Raw genomic sequence first — 23,991 nt, forward strand, 5'->3', positions numbered from 1 at the left:
TTCAAAAAAGTTCATCAAAAAGTCCAAAGCAGTTTGTTCGCTTAAAAGCATCAAAGCATACATATATATGTATATATATATATATATATCGGTACATACCATCTCCACGATTATGGGACTCACGTAATCGTTACGGAGCCAGATTTGTATCCGGCCACAGACTCTCAACATTCCTTAAAACTCTTTAGGAAGTGTTTACGCCGCCTCTATCTTAATTATGTAAGAACATTGGTAATACGACTAAAACAAAAAAAGATCTGTGGAAACTAAAGTTTCTCTTATTAAAAATACAGGTTATATGAAAAGTGGGGTTCATAAATAAATGTCCGTTTGTTGTCCAGACCACAATGAGTACAACCAGGGAACAAGCTCTTAAAATGATAGCACTTCTTTAGTGTAATGTAATTGGAAACTCCCGATAGTAAATATTCCATTGGGCAAGAACTTCGGAGAAGACTCAATCAAAATTAAAAATGTTTAGGAATTCTTTGTCAGTTGGTTGTTTCCAGAATGTATTGAACGAAATATCTAATTAATCATGTTTCAAATCAAACTGTCTAATTTTTGCTCCAGACGACAAACAAAAAACCAAAAAAATGTACCCCCTAACAGTATGATGGTTTCTTCAAATTGCTTGAAAACATGATTATAGACTTTTCTAAGGCGAATTAAATCACAAACACCAGCGATGTATTCTATGAAATGATTCTGAGAATTGTTATAAGCATTGGGTAATAAAGAAGTGTTAAGCTTTACAAATGCAATATAGCTTTGTAGAGGTATGTATCAGAGATAATCAGTAACATCAGTGATAGGATAAGCCAGATGTATACATCTTAAATTAAAAAAAGTGAAAATACTGTTCACATAAATATTGACACCGCTGTGGAGTACACTGTAGGCTACCTCTGGATGAGCTCAAATCCTAAAATCTAAGATTAAACATATAATGGTTCGATGGCTCATTGATAGGTTATACCAAACATTGAAGTTATTTCAAACTTTCTGTTGTGAAAAAGCTGCCAGTAAAGTCCAACAGATGCTATTTAAAGCTCTTCGCAATCAGAAGCAGGAACTCGGTACAAACACTTACAGACACAGACTCAAACACGTACAGACTGTGCTCTATACTGCTCTCCTTTAAAAAGTTAGAAAAAAAATTTTGGTTTTGAAGAAATGATAAAAATCGTCAAAGCTCTGTCAGGTAGAGATTTTGGCTAACAACATGAGCATTACACCGCTTACAATTTACTCAAAAAAATCAAAATGGCACCGAAAACGAAAGAAAAAGCAAAAAATTCGACAATTTTTGTCAGAGAGTTGTTTTTCGAACTTACGTGCCAAGTTACTACTTTTTACATTGTTTGATGTCAATCTTTCTTTATAACAAAAAGCAAATGAACTGAATTTGGGGTTGGAGTATAGGCAAGCTGCACAAACTCAGAGGTTAAGCTTCGTATGACAGATTGTGCTGCATCTCTAGTCGAGCACAAAAGTTGTCTGTTGCTACAGCTTCGTTTTCTCTGCAACATTTAGAGTCAATATGTCATTATGCACAATTTTATGCTTCCATTTTTATTCCTTTACTGTTCGATATTCTTTCATTAACTGTAAATGATATGCCGATGATGATTTTTTTCATGATGATATAAATATAAAAATGACTGGCGTTGAAACAGCCAACAAGCTTTTGAAGTTTGTTAGGTGAATTTTTAAGGGATTTTGAGATTTTGGTACTAGTAAAGTTGAAGGCTGAAAAGCTGAAGGTTTTAGGTTGTGGGCAAGAGAATGCATAAAAAGAGAGTTTAAAATACACACTTCAAATAATAATAATAATACTGAGTAGCAATAATTGATTTGGCAGAATACAAAAGTCTGCACTAACTTGGTAGAGGAGAACCTTAGCTTGATACGATTTTCAAGATTTTCAAGATTTTCGAGCATAGGTCATTCAACTCTATACAAAAAAGCGCAAAACGTCACGTTTCTGAGACAAAAACTCCAGAGGGTGAAGCTTGCAAGAAAAAAACACGGTTGAAGTAATACGCAGTTGACTGCTACAGTAAATTACCTCATGCTTACAACTTTCCACATTTTTTCTGCGCTTCCATTCTTCTGCTGTAGCTAAGTATATATTTGTCATTATCATCGCTGCTGAAAACGCCACCGCCACCATTCTATGTGCTTTTCCCACCTTGGTTGCATGCCCGCTACTTGCACTTTATTGCACTCCCAATCGCTACTCTGCCCAGCAGGTCCTGTCTGCCGCTGTCATTATGAATAATTTTTCGGGAAGCAATTTTGTTTGTTGCATGCATTTTTTGTTTGCTTCCATGACATTTTTGTCAGATTACTTTTTATTTTTCGCAATTTATTTGTTTTTTTTTTGTGGTTCCCTTTGGTATGTTTTATTTTTTTATTTATTTTTTACTTGTTTTTTTTTTATTTTTCGCATGTCTCACGAAATTATAATTGCGCGCAAAATGAAACAAAAACTTTGCAAAAAAGTTGAAGAAGCACCGAAAAAAATCGGTCAAAAGCAGCAGCGTAGTAGATTGAAGAAGTGCATAAAGAAATCCATACAAATTAGAAGGCGACAAAGATGCGAATGCATAAAAATTTCAATGTCGTCGCGCGTCTCGGCCGCCCAACTGCCAACACAACACCTGCTGCGCTCATTCCGGCGTGGACCGACCGCTCACCGCGTCGCGCTCCAGTCGCTCTCTTGGCGCGAAGCGTGCGGCATGTGATGTTTTTCTGCTGTTTTCTATTGTTGTTGTAGTTTTTTCAGTGCATTTTTGCTGGTTTTGCTGCATTTGTTGCAGCCATATTTATTGCAACTTTTGTTGTTGCGCTGTAATGCACCTGAACACACGGGCTAAAGTGTATGCTTTTCATGTTTTTCATTTTTTCCACTTTTTCCACATTTTTTGTCTGTTGAATTTTTTGCCTTTCGTTTTATTTCAGTTCTCATTGCAATTTTTACATGTTTTCATTTTCGTAATTGTTGTTTTTGTTTGTGCGCTTTTTTTCTGCACTTTGGTGGTCGGTGTAATGTCCGCGTTGCAAGGGTGGATTTTTGTCGGTTTATTTGCGTGTGTTGGCGATGAGTGTGTGTGTCGCGGTGTATATGTGTTTGTATGTATTCCCTGCTGTTGCAATTGTTTTTGTCTTAACGCTCGCTGCAATTGCATTTTTGGTTGCATCCCCGGTATTTTTAATGTGATGCGAGTTTTTTTTGATGTTGCTGTTATTGTTGTTGGTGTTTTGTTATTGTTATTGCCACCTGATGTTGCAGTCACTTGCAATTCATTTTAATTTGTAATGAATATCTTGTAGCGTATACATACATACACATGTCGTGTTGTCTACATATTTTGCATACATATTAACATTCTTATATATGTATTATGTATATATATATGTGTGTTTTTCGGTGATTATATACTGTAGATACAACTTAATTTTCTCTGATATATATATATAGAAATTGCATTTAGACTTCTGTGGCATTTCAATTTAACGAATTGAGCTGGAACATTTATATACCTATCCCCCTCGTCTAAACTTTAAATTTTAAGTTCCGCACCTATCCATCATCAAAGCTTTTTTTACTTTCCTTAGTTAAAACTTATTTTCTTAAAGTTTTTCTCGTGTGAACCTGCTCTACACTATTCGACACCTTTATTTAAAGCTGAAAATACTAGCTCATTCTTGCTAGATGGGGCTTGAAACTTTTGATTTTTCTTAACAAGTTACTGTATAAGCATATGTTTGGTATAGTTTCCCAAAAATAATAAAAAAAAATGCTTAATTTAATTTTTTTAAGTCACGTTTTTTTGTCACTTTTTTCGAAAATTTGTTTGTTCTCGCCCTAAGCATGATGAAATGCTTACCAAACCAGTTCTTCCTCGAAATTTCGTTAATATTATCGAGAGTCGTGTTGAACCGGAAATTTCGCGGCCATGCCTAGTTCCCAGTTAAAAAATTCGTTCTATTTGATTGATTAATTTACAATAGTTAAATGACATATTACGCTTACGGTCTGAGTATAAAATCTGCTTATGAATACTATATATACGACGAATCGTTTTATCATCGAGAGTCTCAACGTCGAAGGTGATGGGGGTTCGATATGGAAAGTATACATATGTAATTCGACAAAAATTTAAACAAAGATTCCTTTTCATGACCACAATAGACTCATGTTTCGCTCCTTAGTGTGAGTTTTTGTGTAGCGATAACTAAAATCTGTCGAAAAATCTACATAAGCAAAGTCTTCTGTTTCGAGTTTGGCCTAGAGATCCATCTCAATCAGTCTTGAATTTAACATTAATGATTTATCGGTACACAAATATGATAATAAACGATGGTAGGTATAATATTCAGCATTGGTGCCTATTAATTAAAATAAAAAATTCTTAGCCCAGTTACTCCTCATTTCCAATATGTGCCTTAAATCTTAATGTATCTGTACGGGAGGATCCTATAAAATCTCAATCGACTGTTAATAGATGCATACTAGAATTTTTTTTTACCACTAGATATTAATTTTCCTTAATTAACTAACCCCTTAATACGACTTTCCGCTCTACCGACTGTTAATAAGCTTTAAGCTCCCAATCAACTAAAAGTTAGGTCATCAGCGCCAATATATTCTTACAATATTTTACTTAATTTTCCTTTTTTCATAAAATTTATTTTATTTTTATTTTAGCTTAATAAACTTCTTTAAATTCGCTTATTTCCGCGCAGTCCTGCTACACCTTCGTACAACTGTACATGGTATTGTTTAATTTCATTTCTCACTAATAAAATGCGTTGGCTACATATGACTGTTGTTAACAAACCTTTCGCTGACAAACACGCCTACAAGCACATTCCTCGCTGCACCCCGCAACTGTTGCAATTCGACGCATTTTTGTGTTGCAGATTTTTTTCTGCGCCGCAATGACTGTAATTTAATTTAAAAAAAAAAAACGCATAAAGTTGATGAGCATGTGTTTGTTTGTGCTATTTACACTCTCATGCGTATGTTTACATTGCCTTACACGCACACGGCGCAACGCGTGGGTATGCGTGCTTGTGTGTGGTGCGTGTATGTCATTTCACCATAATTTGGACAGATATGCAGTTTTTCGTGTATTTAAGCATCAAAAGCGGGCGGTTTGGCTTTTTTGTACGTTTTTCCATCTCGCTCACTTTGGGCCACTTTGTGTTGCGGCGCGGCGTCGCCCGACTGCGGTTGTTCATGTGCATTCGCTCACACGCGACGCCCAAATACGCGGCTATGTCTGCGTGGCTGCGCGTTGTCCCGAGCGTCTACCTGCCGCCAAATCCTGCACCTTATTCACACGAAGACAAACACAAGCGCACACACACCTACATATGTGCAAAATGCTAAAAAGCATGCAACACTCCTTGCCGCGCAAAATTTAACACTCATACGCCATGTAAACCCACGGCGCCCAACATTCACCAACGCGCAACGCCCACCGCCCAACTCGCGCCAGCAGTTGTCCTCATTCAAATGACAAAAACTGTGGAAAAAAAACGAAATAAAAATGCTTGCGTTTCAGTTATGAAGTCGAAGCGTGTGGCGAGACGAGTGGGAGAAGCGCGCAGCGTGCTGTAATGTTGCCTGGTTTTTGCAAAATTTTTCGTAAACGAAAGTCAAAATGAAAATTACGTAAAAATGTGCACACGAAAAAAGTCGCAACGGTAAAACAGTGTAGTCACTAAGTACAGGCGGGCGTGTTGGTGCGGGGTGGCGCTGGCAGCGAAATGAAACGAACCGCCGAATGAGCGAATGCACGAACAAGCAAACGAATCATTATGCCAGCACGAGTGTGCGAAAAAAAGTGTTGCGTTAAAAATGCATAGAAAGAAAAAAGTGGTAAAAAACCGATCGATATGATGCACTCATTTCTGTCTGGTGCGCAGTGTGAAGAGCGTAACCTCGCCGCACGTTTCACACTGCTCACGCGCCACCCGGCCAATGTACCGCTGGCAGTTCAGCCAAACCAAGTTCGCGTCCCGCCGCACACCTCCCTCATCACGGACGCTTATTACAACAGACTTCCGACCTTCCCTACGAACAAAATACCGACTGCAGTTGCGGCGCTGCAACGCTTCACATATAAACACACACAGAGACAGCTACACGCTGGCATACACAAAAAGTATACATGATAATAAACGCTCGAAAAACCAAATTTGCAACGTCAGATTTTTTTGTGAAGAGCTTTTTGATTGTGTCCTCGTAAAAATTAATTTGAGGCAAGCAGCCCGACAGGACAAGATGATGCCAGTGTAGGTAATGGGGGTGGTGGGCCGAAAATGAGGATGTGTATCTAGCAGGCGTATGTATGTTTGTAGGTGTACCCATTATTTTAGCCGCGCGTTCGTTGTCTTTAAAGCACAGACACAAAGTGGAGGACACAAAAGCAGACAAATTGTTGCAAGCGCCGTTAGCTAGTGGCTGATGGCTGGCGCTCTGACTGCTTTGCTAGTCTGAACTTGAGTTAAGTACGCAGGCACTGTCAAGACAAGACGGTCGCTCGGGGCGTAACGGGTTGCAAATAGCCGGCTGTTGGCAGACCCCTTGGGGACAGCTGTCATTATTTTCATGTTCGCTTAACAAATATTGGCGCAATTAATTTAGTTGCATGCAAATTTTTGCAAAATATTGCCAATTAATCGTGTCGCGCAACAACAACTAAATACATAGTTATGACTTGATAGGGAAAATTTTTAAACAATAGTTATATTGAAGCTGATAAAGTGAAAATGAGGTTAAATTGGACGGCACGCTCAAGGAATAGTAAGTTGAAGTTTTGCTAGATTAATGTTGCGAGAAAATGAAAATAGGCAGAAAGAGTCTGACAACAAAACCAAAGTCTCAAATTTCATTATCTACATCCCTTGAAAACAAGTCCATAATTGAGTCAATTAAGTGATTTTTTCTTTAAACGAGCAAAAAATTTGCTAATGGAGTCAATTAGGGTCCTGCGACTTGTATTCCCATTCAATTTACTTTGGAGTCAGTTTTGGCAAAATTTCAGTTGTTTGCAATAGTTTGAGGTTAAGGAGTTATATCCACTTTTAAATTTAAAAAATGTCTCAAAAACGGCTTGACCGATCGACTTGTAATTTTCACACGAGGTTTTTAGATGTAGATATTTGAATGATATGGAATACGATTTTTCATAACAATTTCGATTTTAAGCAACTCTGAAATGTAAGCTTTTTAACAAAAATCTACTTTTTTTTCAAGCCGTCACTTTGTCATTGCCGTTTTGTGAAAAATCCAAATTTGACGAGTCCTTCAATTATTACCTGTATCCAACAATAGCAATTATAAAATTTTTTTTATTTTGGTTTTTGGGTTTGAGATAATTTTAAGTAGAAAAATCTTTTTCACCACCAAGCATTTTTTTCGGAGATCCTTCTCGGTAGTATACTTAATAAAAGCAAGAAAAAGCGTGAGCACCTCTGTTGCATCAAAGCAATAATACCTTTCACAAGAATTTGAATATGATCGTTCAGTTTGCTTGGAAAACGTTAGCTATAATTGTCCTATATCGGCGGTTCCGACACAAATGACGCTGATCGTTTACGTAAATATATAGATATTTATAGGGTCTCTGAGGTTTCCTTCTGCGTGTCACAAATTCTTGGTTCAAAGTAAAAATATTTATAATTATTTGGTTTTATATACTTATCACATTAAAACACTCATCATATTACAACAATACCGACTGTAATTGGGAAATCCCCGAACTATGAAATGACAATAAAATAATTAACAAACTTCCACTTACAACACTATTGAGTAACGATTGCACGTATATATTTTGCAAAAGCATACAAACACCTAACTATATAGATACATATGTACATATATTATATATACCGAAGCATATGTTATCAAGCATTGATTTATTGATATTGCATAAACACAGCGAAATTCGTCGAAGAAATAAGTCTTCAACAATACCTGATAAGATTAACGGGCGTTATTTCAAAAACCTGATTTCAAAATGATATAAGTTGATGAGCACACATATCTACGCATATGTGTTATAGTTATTTACATATGTATATGTCGCATACGAGTCCAGCGTCGATCGTTTATGTAACTCACTTCGTCAGCACTGGCAAATCTGCTTCCGTTCTTGACTCGGCAGACGCGATTGAGCTAAATTTGTTTCCAAATATCGTTATCAATGTTGTTATGTGTCGTACACACACACATGTACATACACAATGAATTTACGAAATTCGCCTTTCCGTTTTCGCGTTGCTTTTGTTTTTGTCGCTTATGTTGGCTGGCTATTGCATCGCCTGATAAGTGTATTGACAATGAGAAGGTTCAGTGTGCCAATTTTTGTGTAATTTTATTTATAATATTTTTCGTTGTGGTTGTTACTGTTGCAGTTTATTCGTCATAAATTGATAAACATTTGCAATAAATTTAAATTGCAACAATTTCAATCAAAACGAAATATTTAATTTATATGCGGTTGTAAAATTGCTGCCAAATCGTATGAATAATTTTGTTTTTGCTTACAACGCAGTTGAGAATTACAGTTAGCTCTGAGAGGTTCGTTGAATTGAATGCGGTGAAGTTTACTTCTACAGATCTACTTGAAATTAAGCTTTTTTAGCGGAAATCGCACTAGATTTCTTTGATATAAACTTGCAATTTCATTAGAAAAGCATCTTTTAGAATTTGCCAAAAGTTATGTTAGTTTTCCAAAAAAAAATTATGCAATATAAACGCAAATACAACAGATAGAACATCACTTTCAGCTACAAACCCGCAAATAGCGTTAAAATTAAAATATCTACTCTATTATTTTTCAGCTCCAAGACAATGCGTGCCACGCCCACACTCTCTTCACGTCGCCCCTGCACCGATGATGCGCTGAGCAGCGCCGTACAAGAATTTCTCAGCGGAAAGTATAACACACGTAAACCGTCAGACCAATACGCCGGCAGTTCGAGCACGAGCCCGGGACGCGCCAGACCCAATCGCGCCGGAGTGAGTGGCAAACGTGCCAATGTACACCTCGCCAACGCGCTCTTACACGGCATGGACTTGGACAAGGATATGTCCGGCGATGAATGCAACACTGCCGATGGCAATGCAGGCATAACTGTCGGCCATGGGAGTAATGCTTCAACACCACAACCAGAAACCGCCACACACACTGCACTGGAAGAGCTCGCCAACCGGCTGAACGCGACGCATTCTCTGCGTAAATATTGTGTGAATAATGGCACCGGTGATGCGGGGCGACGTGATGGCACCAATGATGTCGGCAATTGCAGCGATTTGTCACCAAAACCGAACGCAATGTACGTAGATGGCGCTAAATGTGACACCGGTACACCGTCGAGCAGCGCTACACCACAGCCGCAGCAATCGCCGCCAGCGGCTGGTCTTGATCCCACATTAGCGATTTTGCAGGCATTCCTTTTTACGCTCACCAGCTTTGGCGCTTTGCAGCAACGTGCCGATCAGCCGGTTACGCTGCGTGATTTGGTGGCCAATTTGAAGGATATGTTGGAAACACATACCGCGGGTGACTTAAGTGTGGAGGGTCTTTTCAGCAATGGCAAGCCCAATATAATGGATCAATCGTTGTTGGCGCAAAAGCTGCAACAACACACGTCAGCATATGCGGCACAGCGCTTGCCCAAATCAGATACACCAGAGACCACGAGTTCGTTGGACCATCACGAGCCGATTGGTGACGATCTGGCAGCGTCGATTCTTAAGATTCCGTCCTATAAGCCAGTGGCAGGCACGCCGACGCCCACATCGGCTGCTGCACGCGCCTCATGCTCGCCATCCTTGCTGTGCAACAATTCCACCGCCAACTCTATGCCAAATCCCAACGGCGATAGTCCGCATTCCGCGCCCTCACCACGCATCGCCAACTCTATGTTGGCTGCTGCTGTGGCGGCCGCTAGCAATAATGGCACCGCCGCATCTGTCGGTCGTCAGAGCAATAATGACCTATCTGTCATTTCACCGCCATTAATGCAGCACCGCCAATCACCACCGTCGTTCAGTTTTCGCGATATGATCGCACATGGCATTCACCGCACTATGAACGAGCAAGCCAATCAGGACGCGCATGCCGCCGCTGCCGCTGTTGCTGCGGCTTCAGCGCCAATGCTGGGCTTGTGCTTGGATATGGAGCGCTCAACTAACAACAATAGCGGCAGTAGTACGGATCATAAGAAACCGACAATATCGGTGGTGAAGAATATAGGTGGTACCGATACAACACGGTTTGGTGCTGCACCCAATGTCTTGGCTGGATCCAGTGTGGCTGGTAGCAGTAGCAGCACGCACAACTCACATGGCTATCATCAGGCGCACATGCATCATCATCTGCCACACCATCTAAGTCGCCAAGAGGCAGCAGCGCTTGCCGCCGGTAAAGGTACCCGACCAAAACGTGGCAAGTACCGCAACTATGACCGCGATAGCTTAATCGAAGCAGTGCGCGCTGTGCAGCGCGGCGAGATGTCGGTGCATCGTGCGGGCAGCTACTTCGGTGTGCCACATTCAACACTTGAGTACAAAGTGAAAGAGCGGCATTTAATGCGGCCGCGTAAACGTGAGCCCAAGCCACAACCCGGACTAGATGGTAGCAGCAGCACGACAACGGGTAAATCAAACTCTAACATTCCTGGTCATCACAACAATCTGAACAAAATCAAGTTGGGCAACGCTGGCAACAGTAATGTCAATTCCAAGCTCAATGAAGCGCATAAGGGCAATAGTAACTCAGCGGCGGCCGCATTCCCAACCAGCGCACCGAACGGCATGAAATTGCCGCTCTTCGATCCCATCCAATATCCGGCACATTTATTTTGGAATCCCTCGCCAGCTGTAGCCTTTAGCCAAATGCATATGGAATTCAATCGCAATGCAGTGGCGGCGCAAAGCGCCAGCGCGGCACAACGTTACACCGAAGAAACGCTACGTGGCGTTGGCAGCACATCGGCCGGCACGCCTTCAAACGCCAACAGCCCCAGTCCTATTGCCAGTCCATTGTCTGCAGCGACAAGTCATACACTCAATATGAAGAGTGCGCGTGAGCTTGCCGAGAATTTATATGAAAGTGCTGGCGCCAATGGTTCCTCAATACTCGACGGCATCATACGGAAAACGCTCGATCGCAAAAGCACTGACGTGGGACCGCCAAACAGTTCCAGCACCGGTGGCGCACTACTCGACCACTTGTTGGTCAAGAAAAGTGCATTACCGCCATATGTTGGCAACAACACTAACGATCATCGCTCACCCAACGCTATGAGCAGTCTACGCGCTAAACGCGCCGCCAGTCCGCTTGCATATACCGAAATCAAGCGTGAACGCGGTAGTCCGCCACACAGTAGTGGCGACGACGATGACGACGACGCCTCACGCAGCGGCAACGACGAAAGTAGCTACGAGCACAATAACAATAACAACAGCAAAGGTAGTTACATCGGCAATAATGAGTTGCACCTCCAGCATCCGCACTTGCACCACCAACAACACAGTCGCAGCCGCAGCCGCTTAACCTCCCACGACTCCGCCGAAACCGATACCAGTAGCATACCCAGCGAGCTCATGGCCAATCACAACAACGGCAATAAACTGACCGCCGATCTTAATGGCAATGGCGGCAGTGCGACAATGAGTAGTATGCTGCCAAAAGTGGAACCACCGCTAGAATTCGGACACGCGCCGCCCACGTTGGGCAGCACATCCATACTACAAGAAAAGTTGGCGCAAATTAAGGCCGAGCAGGAGAGCGAAGAGCACTTATAGAGATGAATGATCTGGCAATACGGCATGCCGTTACATCAGCGGTACTAAAACGCTAACGAGTTACGGGAGGGGCAATTAATCATGGTGCTGATTGTAGGCGCAGTAAATGGGCGTAGAGTCAAATGGCACCGACAGGCGTACAAATCTACCTTGAATCCAAATTGAATGGGCATAGCAGTACAGCGGCATACCGTGGATCTGCAAGCATCCTAGAAAGAAAGAAAATTTGGCGAAAGAAACTGGAACTAGTGGCACTCACTATGCAGGGCGTTAGTTGGGATCTGCGTTCAGAGATCAGGATCGCCGATCGCCGGTCGCTAACGGTAATCGGTTCAAAATAAGCTTAGTCAAAATTGAAGTGAGGGTTTAAGCTCTTAGTATATAATTACCTAACAACCACACACATGCAGACATACAAACAATTAGTATGTATGAACAAGTATATAATATGCTAATCTATATAGGAGGAATTATGTATGTACACACGCGTACATACAAAACAGAGAGGGGCAACACTCGAGTATATAGACATATGTGTATGAATGATATGTACAGTTTATACCCACACAACAAACAGGCAGACAAATGAAGAACATAAGGTGTAAAGAAGAAACAAAAACAAATTTTAATTAATTAATATATACAATAGCTGTAATACATATAAATATATATATGTGTGTGCATTTAGCCAGGAAACGCATGTATGTATTTATAAATAATAAGAAAGAAAATCAAAGTAAAGAAAAGTAAACTAAAGGGCGAGTGGGCGTAAAAAACCAAAAACAGCAAATAAATAATGGCTAACGGAGAATGGAAGACGGTGAATAAACGAAGTAAATAATTGAAAATGTGAACAAGCGATAATACACATACATACATACATCTAAGTAAAAGTATAGTAAAAATCAACACTAAACTAACACAAAGGCAAAGTAAATAGGTAACAGTAAACATAATTAAATAATTATACAATCTAACAATAAAAAAAAAAATTAGTAATAGTATGACAACAAAAACAACATAATATATCAGTTGCAGAGATCATAGATATATATATTAAACAGAGAAGAATCTTTGTATGATAAAACAAAAACAAAAAGAAACAACAACAACAAGATACTGAAATTTTTCTGTTTCGTTTTCTGACAATCGACAAATAGGCTCTCCTTGTACAAACAAACAAACAAATGTAGCTAACTACATGCAAACAAAGCAAAGCAAAAACAAAAAAAAAACAAAAAATAATAAAGTTAGTAATAAAACAGCAAACCGAAATAAAATAATAATACAAAAGCTAAATCAAAACACACAAAACAAAACCAAAAAAATATATAAAAATATAAAAATAATATAAAAGAGAAATTAAATAAGCAAAATAAAAACTAAAATTAAAAGCGAAAACAAAACAAAAAAGCAACAGTGAAAACATAAATACAAATAAACAAAACCAAAATCAAGCTAACATGTCTTTAAGTAACAGCAAAGCATATTACAACAACAATAAAACAGTTGAAAACATTTGCGAAGAGAGCAAAGTTTCGCGCAAAATATGCAAACTTAAAACAATTTCATTTTTTTAGTTTTCGAAATTCATTTTGATTTCCATTACAAACGAATAAGAGAATTTCTAAAACACACACCAGCAAATAGACAGAATGCAAATACAACCAACAACAGGATAGCTTGACTTGTACAACCAATCTGATCCGATCAAAAAACCATATGCAACAGCAACAACAACAAACAATAATACCAGACAACAGTTATAAGAATGAATGCAACAGCGCAGATGCAACCAGCAACTGCAACAATATCAAACAGCCAATACAACAACAAAACTACAGCAAAACAACCAACAACACGCAGTCTCAAACGCAGCAATAACCGTAATAGCAACAGGCAAGCAGCAACAACAGCAACAGCAACAACAATAAGCAATAAACAATTATAAATAATAGAAGAAAATACATACACATACAACAACAACTCCGTAAAAGCAACTAACAAAACCGTAATGTTGTTCCAAGTGGAAAGGGCGCAGAAAGAGTGGAGAAACGTAAAAGAAATCAACGTTTTTGTTTTAAATATGTTTAAGGTTAGAAGAATTGCGCATACTCCCAAGTAATGAAATTGAGATGCTTGAAAAAATCTGAAGACACTTTAAACATTTCAGAACTTCTTGATCATATATGGTAAATAAGTGAAAGTGAAAATCTTTGTAACTTTCACACAAATATATGTTTCAACGTTTTCTGAGTGATATACAAGTATTTCGAAGAACTTCATGATATATGTATATACCAAGGTATATAACAGTTATTCATGCATGATTATTTCGAAAAGGGTAGAACTTGATGTGAAACACCTCGTCTCACCAAAAACTTAAGTCCAATTATAAATCAATGACTAGAAAAATTTCTTTCACTGAAAAGAGTTCAAGAATCGGTAAGCAGAAAACTTGAAAAAACGAAACGTCATTTTCAGGCCTTGGAAAATATTTGAATAATAGAAATTTGCTCCAAAACGATATCTAGGCCAAATTTCCTCTATATAAGATAAAGTGAAATAAATCGTTAATATATATATAGTGAAGACTATCGTGTTTCAAAAGATAAAAGAACATTTTTCGAACTTTGCAACTCAGTAACTTTGTCTGAACATACAACTTTCTGACTTTCAATATTCAAACTCTAGATTATTTCACTAAAAGGTTCAGGTCATATCGACAAAAATTCAAGAAACCCTGCACAAATAACTTCGTATTAAACTTTTGTGCCTAAAACTGGGAACACTTTTTAAAAATATTATGCGAAATACACAATCTAAACTTTTTCGAAACCTAAACGACTTGGAACCAACATTACTTGACAATAGTTACATATAGTTACATAAATACAAATACGAGCAACAACAATGCAATAAACAAGATAGTCCATTACAGGTCAGAAACGCAGTTACATACCCATAACCTACAACAGAACTCCACAACAATAGACTATATACGCAAACTCAACTTAAAACAGCAATAAAGAAAGCTTCACATACAACTAAAAAAGGCTTTTGGAGCATTGTTTCGTTTGTGGCACCCTGGAAATTTTCGATACATAAAAAACAATCTGGAAAAATTTGTTTATGAAAAATATGTTGCACAAATGAAGCGAATGCTCGAAAGGTCGTAACCATATTTACTGAAAATTATTTCAATATTTATTTCCGTAGATTTTTTTAGTAAAATCTTTTTAAATTAATAAACTATCGAGAAAAGTAAATTATCAAGAAAATAATATTCAGAACATTTCAGAAATCCTCGAGACGGAAATCAATAAACAAAGCTGCCTTCACATTTACAAAAAGATCAAAGAAAAAACACAAAAACAATTTAAAGGGAATATTAAAAATTTAAAATGCTAAAATTGCTTAGAAAAAATATTCAAATATTAAATTACACGCTAAAAAAGAATTAGTCAAACGTAATGAATGATTAAAAAACACAAAATAAAATATTTTTTTTTGCCGAAATATAGAAAAAATAATTTAATTTGCCTACCCAAATTAACAAAAAGCCAAACACACACTCAATTTTTAATTTAATTTTAAATTAAACTAAAAACATTTTTAATGAAATTATGAAGATTAAAATTAGTGGTCAACAGATTAAGGTGAAATTATATTTAAAAAAATAACTTTCGGTGTTAAATACAAAAAACATATGTAAAAAAAATATGTCAAACCTATGCACATACATATACATACATACACATATTCAGACCTATATATTTATATATGTACCTACGGAATATATATACTTAAGCTAAGCAAAAGTCTAAACAAAAACAAAGTATGCAAAATTAAATGTTCGGTGTTCGTATATCATGTAAAAGACAAAAACAAAATCCAGTTTTGGCATAGAAACAGTATAAGTTCATGTCTGATATATATAATTAAGCCAGAAAAATCCAAAATTTAAATGTATGTGTATGTAAAACCTTATATGTATGATATGTATGTGTCTTCATGTCGAGTATACCTCAAAAATAACAGTACATCATCATTTTGCATAGCACAGTGAAAGTGAAAGTGAAAGAGAAAAAGAGAGAGAGAGGGAGAGTCAGCAGTTCAATCAATACAAATTGTAAATTATTGAGGACTTACTCCAAAAATTTATAAATCAACATATGTCGTTTTCACTGTTAACTGCTTTGGAAATACAATTTTTGTGTAAAAACGCAAAAGTAAAAAATTTAAAAAAAAAAATACTTTTTCGGGAATAATTAGTGTGTGTTAGGGCAATGAAATTTATTTTAAAAAAAGCTTAAAAGAGGAATGTTTCAGGCAGGGCATGAATTCAGTTCTTAAATTTAAAAATTAAATGTTTTTACATGTAAAAAAAATTAAGAAAAAATTATTTAGAAGAACTGAAAGTTTAAAGCAAGTGAAGATTCAAAACTGATAGTTACTACAATAATTTCAAAAATTTTGGTTTTTTCAAGAAATGTTAGCAGTTTAGAGACCTAAAACTTCAAGGTACACTTAAGGGTCGAAATTGTTCATTTAATATAATACTTTAACATTTTTTCGAAAACAATAACTAAAATAATTTTAAAATTTTTGGTTTTTTGAAGAAATGCTATCGTTTTCGAGGCATTAAACTTCATAACAAATAAAATATTTTTTAAATTTTTCGATTCGGTTTTCATTTCAAATATTGAATTTAATTATTGAAGTAAGATTTAAAATTTAACTAAAATAATTTTGGAACTTTTATTTATTTTTTAACATCATTTTCGAGGCATTCAACTTCTTCAAGGTACACTTTAAAGTCAAAAGTGTACTTAATAAATAATATATTCACAAAATTTTTAGATTATTTAGTAATATGATACATAATCGAAAAAATATTAGTTGTACATTTTCACAACACATATATATTTTCAGACGTAAAATTATTTAAAATACATTTAAAAGTCAAAATTTTTTTTTCATAAAAAATTATGAATTTTTGCAAAAACTTTTTTTTTAAATATTTGTGTATGCATTTTTAACTTATTTAAAAAAAAGAAATAAATACAAGAAACATTCCTCAAGCTTTGAAACAATCTAAGCTAAACATATGTATATTTTTCACTGCTTTCCATTTGATTATTTATCATAAACTCCGGCAACATTTCGGCACTGAGAGAAATTTAACCCAATTAAATATGTATATTTTTAAAAATAATAAAGTAGATATTAATAATATTAAAAGAAAAACTTAAATGTACCTAAACAAATTAATTCGTGTGCTACGTAAAACTTGCGACTGTAGTGGAACCGTGAAAGCACAGACAATTTTTTATATACATAAATACTTACAAGCATGCATATACATACCTATATACATACATATTTGAGTAAAATGCAAAAACAAAAACAAACAAAAACAGAAAATTAAATGTAAAACATTTTTGTGTCGAAATTATATATAAAATATAAATACATACATACATACGCGTACAGTACATACCAACATAAAGACAAGTTTCAAAAAATATATACATATATATTAAAGTAAATGCTAAGAAAAATTAATCCTTTTGAATGTGCGTATATTTAGATAAATATATAAATAAAAATTAAAAAAACAAAAAATATTTAAGAAAATCAAAAAAGACTTTGGCATTTTTCTAAAAGTCTACACTTATACACACAAATATAACTGGCACATACATACAAATATATAACGCATATAAAACACATGTTATGTAAACATTTCCAGAATGCTTTTTTGACTTTTGGCCATTAATTTAATGCGTTTGTGTGTAAAAACCAATGCATATGCGTATATTAAAGAGAAATAATTTTTTTTTTTGTTTTGACAGCAAATGCTTGTCACTTTCGTGTTTACATATGACAAACAGGTGACAACTGACAATTGACGAACAATTTTGAGCGAATAATTGTTTTAGGCAGGACAACTCGACCACAGGACACACTGCGTTAGCGGCGAACCACACCACACACACCTACAAATACATATGCATAAAGTCGAACTTTTAACCTTCAACGACATGTTGCCATGACAGGCTGCACGATCTGATCGAGATCGAGACCAAAAGTATATATATTTATGTAATTATTGAGTATGTAGTAATTTTATTATTATTATATTTCAAATTTACCACAAACAAACCAGTGCATACATGCACAAAAACATATTTATTATATATACAAAAAATACATACATACATTAGACACTATCTGTGATTTATAATCCAAAATTTTTGATGCGAAAAATGAGTATTCAAGCAACATCGCAAGAGAATTGGCATTGAAGCTGTTGAGTATTAAGTGAAGAAAACAAATATGAAGAAAAAGCGAAAGTAAAAGAGAAGGCGAAAATGAGAAAAGAGGAGTGTTAAAAGTAAGCGTGAAAGTCAAAGCAAAAGAATGAGGAAAACACAACCGGTTATGGGACTAATATACATATATGACATCACATTAGCCACTTACATATGTATATGTAAATATATAATATAATAATTGCTGCAAGGACATTAGTGTGAAACTGTTGCAAAAGTGGAAATAAAAATGGGTAATATTGAGCAAATATAATAAGGAGAATAAACGGAAAGTATATAAAATTAAAAAAAAATTATAAAAATAACAAAATGTTTGAACCAAAATAACGCTCTTGAGACCAAAAGTAGAGCAAAAAATGTAACACGTACATTGTAAGTATATATAAATATATGCATTAATATACATATTAACAAACCTATGTATGTTTGCATGACAATTTTGGAGCAATTTTTGACGCAGAGTTGAAATTACAATAAAACAAGTTTGCTATAAAAATTATTTTCAATGTTGAAAAAAAGGTCTGCTGTGTAAAAATTGTTTAATTTCAACTTAAAATACTAACTGTGTATGTTTACTTTTAAATATTTTCCACTAAAAGCGCCCAAAATCAATTAAAAAACAGAAACTTTCGTTAGTTGCACAGAAACACCAGTCAAAAAGAGCCAACATAAATTAATTTTGAAAATCTTTTTGAAGACAAAGTCAAAAAAATTTATGTAAAACGTGTTTACACCAACATACATACATACATAAAGTTGTATATATTATAAATATATTTAAAACAACACAATAATATAAAAGAAAAAATATCAACATAAACAAAATTAAAAGTGCAATTACTTGGAAAATAAATGGTGAAATGATGTTCGTTAGTAAAAACAAAAAATAAAACAAGAAAAAAATTTGTAAAAAAAATATATATATATAAAATTGTGTAAAAGATTTGCGTATAGGGAAAATTTAGCAGCAAATGTATAATTAGAACTTTGATTGAACCAAATATAAAATTAAATTAAAAAGTTAAAATAAAATATAAATGAAAATTATTTTTAAAAAATTAATATAAAAATTTGTATAAAAATGCATTCTAATTAGCAACAATTTACAAACACTTTTTTAAAAAATTATTAATATAATTTCACTGCTTAATTTCAAAAAATTATGCATTGTATTGAGTTGAAGTTAGAAAAAAAACATACCGGACATACAAACAAACAGCAGAAATGCGCTCAAAGTTGCGCTAAAGCTATGCTTATTGAAGAGTCAACTGAGCAGAAATAGTAGCTTTCTAAATTGAGAGCATACTAAAAAATACAGAAAAAGTCAGAGGTCAATAAAAAATTAGCGTGAGAGAAGCAGGAGGGGTTATAAGAGAGTTCAAAATTTGTTTTCAAACTTTCCGAAATCACATTTGTACAAGCAGTACTTATTTTTGAACTACACAAAACAAATTTCGAAAAATTAAAATCAAATTTCAAATTTGCTAACAAATTCGTTTGCCGGAAACGGAACTTTACTTCAAAGTGCACCTCTTTACGCACACGCGAACTACGCTATTGACTCTGACAACTACCGGCCGATTTCAAAAACGTATGGTATACAAGTTGAAGCAACAAACACCAACACACACACACACACACAAACAAGTATTGGGACTAAAAGACAAGTTAAGCTACAGTTGATTTAATAATTAAGTTAAGAAACGTCTAAACGCGGACGTTTAGGGCTGAATGGGAGAGCGCTTAAAGGCGCGCAGAGAATGCAAATTGTATGTAAAATCCCTCAGGTATGTGTTTTATTTTCGGAGAGAAAAAAGATTGACTACCATATTTTTAAATATTGTATTTTAAAATGCTAAATAGAATGTTAGATTTGTAAAGAGTTAGTAAGCAGAGAGGACGTGTAGGAGAGAGAGAGAGAGAGAGAGAGCGCGAGAGTGGAACGCTGCTAATTGAGGAGCATGAGTGTTGCGTGTGTAGGAATGATCAAATGTTGTAGGTGTGCAGCCACAAAACGCAAATGTCTCCATTTTCTTTGCAAACACTTCGTCAACGCGCAGTTTTGTACATACATACAGACCTACAGATGCATATATAAATTTATATAGTTTACATACATACAGCATATGAGAGTGCGCGAGTAATTTTACATATTATTTTATTTTTTAAACTTAAACCTTAAATATTTTTAACTAAATAATATTGTTAGTAAGTAAAAAGTTAGTTGCTAGTGCATAATTGCAAAGAACTTTTTCTACGTACATACATACATATACTGCGCGTGGAATGGTTTAGTATTTTGGGTGATTTGTACTGAGCGGGGAGCATTTTTCTACTACTTTTTATGAAATATCAATTTTTAAGAAATTACACGCCAATCAATTGTTGTGTGTTTGAGCATTTGCTATGCTGCCTACCCGTTCTGGCGCAACAACAACACGAAATAATCTATTATTTAATTGTTAATATAGTATATGCTTACATACCGATTACTTTTTTTTACAGTGTAGAGAGGGTTAGAAGTGGAGCAGGCAGAGATGGCGAAGCAATGGGCTGCTTATATGTATATATAGACAAAATTGAATTTATAGTGCAATTGTTTTTTAAAAAACGAATTAAAGTAGTGAAAATCTTTAAGCGTGTGAGCACGTTCTTAATTTCCAGTAGAAACATTATGGCAATGTTTTTGTTTAATATATATTTTTCTCTAATACTTATTAACGCTTTTTTATGTGTAAATGTTTTGAAACATGAAAGAAAAGGACTCAAAGGACTTTTTTGTATTTTTTAACAAAGTGAAATGTTGCTATAATTTTTAAAATTTACAATTTATGTTGTTGACATTTACCAGCAACAATATTGCATATATTAAGCAAAATTGAAATCAAAAAATTCGCATTGCGCGTAAAGTCCTCTGGACTATGAAAAGCGAATGGCAGAATGCATATTTATATTTACTATATTTATAATTATAAAAAACAAAAAACAAAAAAATTTATATATACTTTACACATAATAAACGAAAAATCCAAATAAAATGAATATTAATCATTCTATTTTACAAATAAAGCTATTGTATTTAGATATCTATTATATTTGATATTTTGTTTGAATGAAACGAGTTAAAATTGTAAGCGCATTTAATGCAATGCAAAGTAAACTGTAATATTAAAAGTGAAAATGTTGCAATGACCTCGTGTACCAAATGTAATTACGATCTGATTTGTTTAGTTGTTTTTGTAAACACTATTTATTAATTTTATATAATAACCTATGTTTACCAACTAAGCGTATGGTAAGCTCCTTAGTTGCGGTTAAGCTAAAGAAAACCATATAGAAAGGACGAAAAACGAAAGCGCGTAAAATGATTATTTCAAAAGACAAAAAATAACAGCTGACTATAAAAAATAATAATTTTTTGAAATCAACTATATGCAAAAACAAAAAAGAATTGGTTTTGTGAATATAGTCAGCAAAAACACACCCTTTTAAAAGCTAAATCTACTAAAAAACAATGAAGATTTTTCGGTTTTTGCGAGTATTTCAAAAATATTTCTTCGTACTTCATTTCAGCATACAAATTTTTTCATATAAACATAAATATTACAGTTAAACATTTTGTAAACGTTATTTAACAAATTTGTTTTTAATGCCCTCTGTGAAACTAAAACACATACCAAGAAGAGAAGATTACAAGAACTACCAAGTAAAACCGTCAAATAAACAAAACAATAATTAAAATCATGTAATAAGGCACATTGCAACAACATGCATAAAAACAACCAAACCAATTAATTACAGCATACACTCAAAGAAACAAAAAAAAAAAATAAACCAAACAGCAAAACAATAACAAACAATATAAAAAACAGCTTATTTTCAAAACAAAACAAATCATATAAGTGTAAAAGAGCAATAGCCCAAATATATATAGCAATGCTTTGTGTATTGTATATATATCCATCTACACAGTATATATATTGTACTTGTATTAAATACATACATATATAAATATTGGAAAAATCGCAAAATAGCCAAAAAACTATTGGTTATTTACAGAAATAAGAAATAAACTAAAAGCCACAATAGTAATCTTCCCTCTCCACACGCACAAAAACATAAAACAACAACACTTAATATGTTATATAAGAAATAATTGATTGCAAATCAAAGAAATTAATATAAATACAGCCGACAGTCGATTGTTTTTATTTTTAAATATTGTAATGAAATAGTCGAAAAAAACCAATATATGTAATGTATGTCAATAATATTGACTACAGTAATAATAAAAAACCAACAATAGCAGTAAACGGATTGGCAATAACCATAAATATTGTAAAAATTTTAAGCAAGATAGTATAAAAATGCGTTGGTGGCATTAAAATGCGATTGCACAAAAAATTGCTCAACAGATAAAGTAGTATATGTACATATCCATACGTATATGCAGATGCGCTAGTAATACCGCGCATGGTTGGCAAAGCAGTGTTGGCAGTTCCTCATTACTTACCGGATATACGCGTACATAGCAGCAAACACAGACGGATATCTCGCACGTGAACACGTTTTTGTTGTTGACGGTTTAGAATCAAATAATTTTGCATACTTAGCATTTGAAATTAATTTTAATTGCCGGCACTTTTATTGACTTATTATAATATCTATACTCTGCTTTTACCATATTATTATGCATATGATTTTTTTTATTAGACTTCACTAACACTTCGACATTTTATCTTTTCCACATTTTAAATAATTACTACCTATTTTATATACTCTGCTTTTATTATATTATTTGGCATACGATTTATATTCTTTTACACTGCACTTCGCGAACACTACCACTTCTTAATTTTTCACATTTTAAATAATTACGATCGCTTTATTTTTGCCAATTTTTAAATAAATAAAATACATTAATTAACGCGAATACATCGATTAACCACAAAAAGCACTTCGCTTTACATTTTTACCACTTTTTAATTTATAAAAAACCGACCGAGAACTCACTCGACATTTTAAATTCTTACTTTTTTTTTTTAATTGCGATAGTTTGCATTACGCGAACACACCGAATAACCCAAACTTACATTTTACTTCATATTTTACCACTTTTCAATTATTTAAGACGCGACGATTTTTCGGAACTAACAGTTCACTTTTCCATTTTTACAAATTTTTTAAAAATCGCGACCGGTTACTATACGCAAACACACTGACTATCCGGAACTGCTTGCAAATTACACTGCCTTAGCTTTTGCTGAAGGATAGACGCAAAAGAGAATACTGTTAATACAGTTCGTTTCGCTGTACCGTTTGAATTTCATTTTGACATACGAGTACATATACGCAAGCACAAACAATTTACACGAGTACCGCCATTTTAAGCATCACCTGATAAAATTTTGATTTTGAAGAAAATTCGGGAGCTCTGTGTAATTAAGGCACTAAAAATGTGATACACGACATAACGGTACCGATATGCAAGCAAACAAATATGAACTGCAAGCAAAAACAACCAATATCACACACAAGAGCCACTATCACAATGCGCTGCATACAAGCTGCCAGCAAACACTTAAATTCTTTGCTTTTCAACAAATTTTAAGCACACATGTATTTGGTATACTTTTGCATTGGATTGCACAACTTTTGCACGTTTTCCCAATGAATTTACTATTAATTTAACTATTTTTTCCACACTAAACACAGAACACACACGAAACGCGAACACGGACCGAGCTTAATGACAATTGCTGCCGACTTGGTTTTCAAGTTGCCATCTTAGACAAATGCAGCAAATACTGTGCG

At 34.8% G+C, this 23,991-nt stretch overlaps 1 protein-coding gene across 3 annotated transcripts in view; it reads left to right on the top strand.

Annotated features, from left to right (window-relative positions):
- The window catches only part of Eip93F (Ecdysone-induced protein 93F), a 237,373-nt gene extending 214,862 nt beyond the window's left edge, over nt 1-22,511 (top strand). For all 3 annotated transcript variants that reach the window (XM_070105744.1, XM_014230386.3, XM_014230387.3), the window contains one exon: nt 8,869-22,511. In XM_070105744.1, the coding sequence (XP_069961845.1) occupies nt 8,869-11,839 (2,971 nt within the window). In that variant the 3' untranslated portion in view covers nt 11,840-22,511. The remainder of the gene's footprint in view (nt 1-8,868) is intronic.
- Nucleotides 22,512-23,991: the final 1,480 nt, after the last annotated feature.

Source organism: Bactrocera oleae, chromosome 2 (genome assembly GCF_042242935.1).
Source record: "Bactrocera oleae isolate idBacOlea1 chromosome 2, idBacOlea1, whole genome shotgun sequence".
Classification (NCBI taxonomy): domain Eukaryota; kingdom Metazoa; phylum Arthropoda; class Insecta; order Diptera; family Tephritidae; genus Bactrocera; species Bactrocera oleae.